Source organism: Rattus norvegicus, chromosome 6, assembly GCF_036323735.1.
Source record: "Rattus norvegicus strain BN/NHsdMcwi chromosome 6, GRCr8, whole genome shotgun sequence".
Taxonomy (NCBI): Eukaryota; Metazoa; Chordata; class Mammalia; order Rodentia; family Muridae; genus Rattus; species Rattus norvegicus.
Window position 1 is genome coordinate 140699819 of NC_086024.1, and position 7788 is coordinate 140707606.

The 7788-nt window shown below is 40.9% G+C and overlaps 1 gene segment (V, D, J or C); it reads right to left on the reverse strand.

Moving 5' to 3' along the window:
- Positions 1-6724: 6724 nt before the first annotated feature.
- Positions 6725-7264, reverse strand: LOC120103438 (immunoglobulin heavy variable 7-4-1-like). The segment is given in 2 exon segments: positions 6725-7053; positions 7133-7264. Coding segments are annotated over 2 exon segments (375 nt in total).
- Positions 7265-7788: the final 524 nt, after the last annotated feature.

Genomic DNA, 7788 nt, shown 5'->3' on the forward strand with positions numbered 1-7788 from the left:
ATCTTGCATTGTTGATATAAGAAGTGATTGGTCTATGATTCGAGCTTATGATTCTGACAAGATGAATATGGACAGCCCCCATATTTGTCTGGGTATTTTTTACAACTGTCTTTTTTCTGATCCAAGAAAAAGAAGTAAAGGGTTCATAACCCTTCAATACCTGATACAGTGATGAAAGCAATTTGAATTAGTTCCTGACATCCAGTCATGGACCATTTTCTGGACCCTATTTGGAAAGACTATTTAGGAACAGAGGTGTGCTGGACCTCCCAGACTCAGGGGTCTACCTGAGAAGGTGGGAAAGGAAGTGTCATGTTATTGTTATTAGGCTGACTGGCTAGAAGAAGGAGCAAAAGAAGCCAATGAGATTGTTTTTAGGTGAATGGGTGGAGCAAAGGAAATAGATGCTCCCAACTTATGTAGAGGATCCCTTTCCAATAAAGGGACTGGGCATGTTGGCACTACCAAAAAGGAATGTATGAGAGGTGTACCCCTAAATTTATAACTAAGTGGTAGGGTCCAGTGAGGAAGGAAAGGCTGTCCTTCCATCCCAATAGGAAAATGGGAAAGAGAATTGGGTCCTGCAAACTCTGTCAGGACTGAGTAAGAGGCCCCAGTGTTCAAGAGGAAGGAGATGGCCACCACATACCATTATGTCTACCCAGGGCTCCATGCTAGTCATGGCAGTGGTGAGTTATCTTGGGACACTTGAGTTGACAAAAGCCAAGCCTAGGAGATTGGCTGGAGAATTATCTGGAATTGATGTCCCTCAGTCATGCACAACATGAGAGCAATTGACAGTCCAATGTTCCTCCTGATGTCACCTGGGTTATAGCTCTTTGGCTTGCAGAAATTAGAGCAAGCCCTTGCCCAATAACCTTATTGACCATATTTGTGGCAGGAGCCTGGTGATCTCTTATCCTTAGAAGACCAGCAGCAATCAGGAAGGGAGGAAAGGGAGCCTATGTTAAGAGAGCTCCAATTAAGTGGCCACATACAGATATTGCTTTCTGTTTACTCTGAGTTAGACCAAAACATCCCAGTAAATAGAGACAATCTGCAAAGACAGAACCATGCATGAGAGAATAGGAGCTGGCTCTCCTGAGTCAGAGAGCAGTTTATCCAGGCCTGGTCTGGCCTTGTCAGTATAGAGGAAAAACAGTCTCAAAAGGAGAAAGGGAAATCTCACCCAAGGGAAAATGTCCTAGAACTAGGGTCAGTAAAAAGCTCCATCTTCAAGGGCAGCACAGGGTTAGCTCCAAACTCAAGAAAGTTCTTGTGAGCCCATTTGTACTTTTACTGTGACCAATTGGGGGAGGGGCTTACCAGTTCTCTGAAGTTTAGGCTAGTGAGGTGCATAGTAGTAAGGGGATACAAATGTGCAGAATCTCTAAATCTGAGTCTTGGCACCATGTTATGTGTTTATAAAAAAGTAGAGGATATGTCCTAGGTTTCCGACACTAATTTACTGTTGATAAAAGGATCAAGAAAGGGAGATTATGTTCTATGGAGGTCTAGAAAAGCTGTGCCTCAGTGGTCCCAGGCTGAGACATCACTTCTCCCTGAGGGACCAGCCACTGGATGATATACTATAGAATAGAGTTTATTCAGGGCATGCAGAAGGGAGGTCAGAGGGTAGTAGTGGGGAGAGACAGTCAGAGAGAAAGGGGGAGGGAGAAGAGTAGAGACCAGCCAGGACCATGTGGAGAGAAGTGGGGAGGAAAATACTGAGAGAAAGGAAAAAGGGGGGAAGGTATGAGCAAGAGGAAAAGAGGGCAAGTGGGAGCAAGAGGGAGCAAGAGGGAGCAAGAGGGAGCAAGAGAGTGAAGAGAGGGCAAGCAGCCCCTTTATACTGTCAGTCATAGCTGGCTGTTGCTATGAGTCTGTGGGGTGGAGCTTAACAAGTTGTTGCCAGGTAAGGAGGGTGGACCTTTCAAGTCCATAGATACTAAATAAACCCATTGCTTGTTTCTCAATACCTGGCGGACAAAGGCAGAGACAGATAGATTCCTTGTGAGATTGAGGCCAGCCTAATCTAGCTAGCAAATCCAAGTCAGCCTAGTCTACATAGAGAAACTCTGTCTCAATATAACGCAATGATAATTGCTAAAATTGTTTTACTTGTTTAAATTTTCAAAATGAAAGTATTTATAAGTTCAGTGATTTTTGACAGAAATAGAAAATATTTAGAAAATTGATATCTGCCTAGTTCTAGTGCTTTAAGGCTTATTATAAACAGAAAAGTTCTCTGTTTTTTATTTGGCAACTAAAGTATCTGAGATGAGTTATAAACCCCAAATAATATTTATTACATCAGAGAACTGAATCCATGACCTAGCCAGCTCAGTCAGTCAACAGGACCTCAAGGGAGGGAGTGAAGATTGAAAAGAAAAAAAGAGTTAGACAACGTTATAACATGATTATAGTCAGTGCTGAGACTGAAGCACTTTTATTATGTTTCAGTTTGCTTTTATATCAATCTAGGTACATTCAAAGAATAAGGTCAATTCTCAGGTCAAAGAAAAGTTGATCAGGCAAGGCAAAAATTAAAGAGATCACACCACGTAGCAATCAAATAAAGTAACAAAGTTCCCAGAGTCCAGAGGTCTTAACAGGATTATCAAGACAAAAGGGAAATCACACATTCCTTGGCTATGTTTATCTTGATCATTGATCATTGCATTAGCCCAAATGTGAATATTCTTATCAGAGCCTACTTCCTTGAGCCCAGTGAAAGGTGCTTGCCAAAATTTCTGTGATTAATACCAAAAGTTCTCCACAGATACATATAACCCTTTGCTAGGAGTTTCAGCTAGACTCACCCCCAAAATCACCTGTGGCTTTCCTCCATTCCAGGTTGGTCTCTTTCCCTAATCTCCCTACATCTGATACCCCATACACCTTCCAGGCCTCTCTCCGCCCAAGTCTTTCCCTGTTGTTAAATATCGGACCTTGACCACCTGGATAAAGCACACTGAACCAACACCAGCACAGTTCCATGTGGAGAGATTTAATGGGAGAACAAGAAAAGGGGAAGGGGCAAGATATAGAAGGGAAAAGAGAAAGAGAACAGAAGTTTGTCTTTTATCTGGAATATGACTGAACTGATCCCAGGTGGGGTTGTGAATTGAACCAAAAGATTTTCTGGGAATGTATGGCCATTGCCATGGCAATAGCAACTAAATGGTGTTGCTGTTGGAGAGAAAGGCAATTCCTGATACCAATAGTCTTATCACAAAAAGAAGAAAAAAGGGAGAGGGAACTTGATGGTGAAAGGGAAATAGGGGTGTCATGTCTCTAATGCTACTACCTGCTGTCTTGGGGCATCCTCAATGTCTTTTCAGCTGACTTTCACCATCACCACTTGGTAAATGGTTCCTCCTCAGTGAACACTGGCTGGTAATCCTGTAACAAAAACTGATTAACAGTTTGATTAGAAATGTTTGTATCTGTCATTGAAGGAATGTAGACACAAGATTAATGAGGCAGGGTGTTGATAGTAATACCAAAAAGATGAGTAGAAAGGATGTTATGAAAGGGAGTACCCACTTCCATATATAGGGTTTTATAAAATCCAGGAACTGAAGCAAATGCAGAATGACAGGCTGGTGACATTTATGAGGGGGGATGTTTGTCCTGTCCTAGAGTTAGCTGTCTCCCTGTTGTCCAGGGTCTGAGGAACCATCCAAGGATAAGCCAGAAGTCTCTATGTCTATGAGAGGAGACTGGAATATCTGCAGGTTGCTTTACTGGAGCTGTCCTGGCTGTACTAAGTACCTGGACTTGACAAGATGCTAGAACACACATACACATATATATTATAGGCAGAGAGTAAGATTAAGCATGTTTGAGAGAAAGATTTTTTTCTTAGATGTACATTTGAAACCCAGAGGAATCCCACCCCTTTGAATAGGTAGTAAGTAGGAACTGTAGGCAGATGTACTTATCTGGGTGGAGTGTACTTGGTACATGAGAGGCGGATCTGAGTGGGTTTCCTGTAGCTTATAAATTTACAAAAGAGAGAACAACATGAGTTAACAACCTGAATATTCTTTAAGACAAGCTTTTTGTGGAGCAGAAGGAACAAGAATTTGTGAATACAGTTGGATCATATAGTGGGAAGTTTCATTAGACAGACAAATTTATAAGAACTTGAATAGGACAGACTGGTAAAGCAAGAACAGGAAATATGAAGCATTTATTCAATGAAAACCGAGTTTAGGTAAGGAAGTAAGAAATTACATCTTAGAAAGTTTACATCTGAACTAGTTGCTAGAAACTGAGTTCAGAGGTCTGTTTCTTAGGTGGTAAGTTAGTTATCTTAGCTGTCAATGTAGTCATAAATCTGAGGAGGAATAAACTATAATCTAGCATTCATGCATTATTTAAAAATTAGAGTCCACTATCCAACAGTTCCCTGTGGTCTCTGTGATCTTCATGGCAACTTGGGCAGAGTCAGTCTGGCTTTTGAGCCCAGAAGACTCAGAACTTTTTTTCTGTGGAATGGACACCTGTGACATGACAAATGACAGACCTTGATTTAGATAAATCATTTGACTCTGAGGATAGCCAATTCTGTCGACTGTGTTTCTCCTTGGTTATCATAGCACAATCCAGGCAGATTGCTGAAGTTGTGCTCATATCTTCTGAGACCTTTTGGGGCAAACTGTTAAAGGTGTTGGAAAATTCTGTGTCATAAACTTAAACATGTTAATAATTACAAGATTTCTAACAAGATTAAGGACTGTTTTGATTGGTTACATCAGAGTTATATAACTTGTACATATTTCATAGCTTAGAGGAGTTGGGTACGGTTGCAAGAGGAACACAAAAAGGGGTTATAGCAAAGATATATATATATATATATATATATATATATATATATATATATAGTTTAACATAAAGACTCTCTTTCCAATTACCAGAATGCTGGCAGTAATTGTGAAGATCCCATAAAATTGAGGAATTCAGAGTTTCCCTATATGGCCATTTTTAACCATTATCTAATGAATACATTAGATAATGGTCCTGGCATTATTGTATAGTTGTATCAATTTTGATGTCTTCAGGTGAGGCATTAATTTTAAAGTTTTGAAATTCTCCAAAGTCATCCCAATGGTGTTTGTGGGAGTATAGTCCAAGACCTCAAATTTTCCATTGGGGAAAGTCACCAATTAATTTCTACCTGAGTCTAAGAGGAAATTAAGGACAAAGTAAGAATTCTGCCAAGGTCAGATATTTAAGTTGTCACATAGATTCCTGGAAGTTATAATGGGTTCAGACCCACCAGAAAGCATTTCCAGCCATGCCTGGGATTTCCTGTCAGTGGTAATAGCCCAGGACAAGAGGAGCAGGATGAGGGACTGCTTTCGAGGGACACCCCACCCTATGATTGAAGTCCTGTCTAGTGTGTGTTAACTCAGGAGATTCCCGCACTTTCAGAAAAAAAAAGTAACTAGGTTTCGTCTGGGGAAGCAAGTCCTCCCTGCCAACCAGAAAAGGACTAACTATAAGTCTCTGTGTGCAGAAATCAAGCCTGAAATCTGGTAGCAGGATTGTAGAGCCACGGGATAAGGCCTGTCTAGGCAGCAAAAACTAACAAAACATGTCATGGATGGCAACAGGTCACGGAGAGGTCAGCTAACTTACATGGCCGAAGCTTTGAGTCTCAACAACAGTTAGAAGGTGGCTGTGGAAGTGGAGGAGACAGCGATTCAGTTCTGAGCAGTGTACTATGCAGTGGTGGATACAGACGTATATGAAATAGTGAGACAAGTGAGCACAGGAGGAGCAGTAGGGATGCCCCAAGGTCAGTCTCTGCTGCAGAATGAGGGTGGGGGTGGGGGAAAGGGGAAGGCTTATTCACTGGGAAATCAAAAACCTAGTGCGAGCCACCAATAATGTTAAATATCTGCACGTGCCCGTCCAGGTAAATCAAACCAAACTGAAACCAACATGGTTCCATGTGGAGAGATTTATTGGGAGAATGAGACAAAAGGAAGGGGCAAAAGAAAGAATAAAAAGAGGAAGACAGAAGAAGTCTGCCTTTTATTTGGAATTTGACCTAAATGTTCCCAAGTTGGTTTGTGAATTGAGCCAAAAGATCTTATGGGAAAGTATGGACATTGCCATGTCAACAATGACCAAATGGTGTCACTGTTGGAGGTAAATGAAATTCTTTATATCAACACTCCCTCCATCAAATTCTCGCACCTATTTTAGTTCTCTAAAGATTCAACCAGCCTCTGTTGGGTCCTCCTTGTTTGTTTGTTTGTTTGTTTGTTTATTTATTTATTTATTTATTTATTTATTTATTTATTTATTTTTTTGCTTCTTTTGGTATGTGGATGATAGCATGGTGATCCTGAATTTCATAGCTAATATACACTTATAATTGAGTACACACGACGCTTGTCTTTGGGGGTCATTGTTCTTAACTCAGGAAAATATTGTCTAGTTCCATGCATTTGCCTGCAAAATTCATGCTTTCCTTGTTCTTCAAAGCTGAATACTATACCATTGTGTAAATGAACCAATTTTTCTATCCATTCTTTGATTGGTCTGTCACAGCCCCACTGAGTATATTTTATGACTGACCACATGTCAATTTAATATCTGTTTTACAGTAAATTCATAGTTCTACTCAAAGATCATGAGGAGAATGTTTTCTCTGTTTTTGTCTAGGCACAGCTGAACCACTTCTCCCTTAAGGTTTCTGACACCCTCAGGATATGTTTTTCACACTGTGTCTTGTACAGAAATATGTAGCTGTGTCCTCAATATTGAGGTTGTTGATCTGCAAGTATGCAGTGCTGGCAGAAGTTTCCAAAGAGAAGACAAACCGTTGTTTGAAATCATCCGCATATGTTGGCTTTCCAGTTTGGGTGTTGATCCAGCCCATCCACTTCAAGCCATTTCCTGGAGCCTGTTTCACCCAGTTCATTGCATAGTCTGTGAAGGTATACCCAGAAGCCTTGCAGGAGATCTTCACTGACTCTCCAGGCTTCTTCAGTTCAGGTCCAGACTGTACCAACTGGATCTGTGCTTGAGCACCTGTGAAGAGAAAACGGAGAGGTAAGGTTTTCACAGAACTGCTTCCTTTCCCTTGGACTTCTTGATTTTGATGTCTTACTTTGGGCAACTACCATCAGGAATAGCAAGTTCCACAACCAATCCATGATGTCTAACACTGGGGCTCAGTGCTTCCTTCAGACTAACTGGTTACTCCCTTGGTGGAATCTGGGGTGAGCCTCAGATTTCTACTCTCATGTCTTCTATAGATTTGCATATGACTGGGTTCTCTAACTCATATTGAATGAAACCAGATGTACAACTAGATATAAACAGACACTAGGTAGCTGAGGCTATGCCTTACAGTATCTGCAGTGCATGATTTCATGCTGATTTTGTCATCCAAGTCCTCTACTTGCACTGGGTTTACTCTCTGCTCTTCTCACCCATACACTTAGCAGTCTAAGGGTTTAATCCTGAGCCTTATACATATAACACTGTAACAGTGGCCTAAGGCAACCACTCATTATGTGGCCTCCCTGCTCTGTGCTCAGATTCAGTGACTTCATTCTGTCCAGTAGGTTCTGCAGTCCACATACTGAGAGCTTTGCATCAATACTTCTTTGCCTGTACAGTGTAAATGGATTCTGCCCACGAAATCTTATGTTCCTCTGTTCCCCCATACCAGTGACTGACATTTTCTTATGAAATTTGTAGAATTAAACTACATTTCTTTTTTCATTATTAAATGGGTTTTCACTCTTCATATATCATATA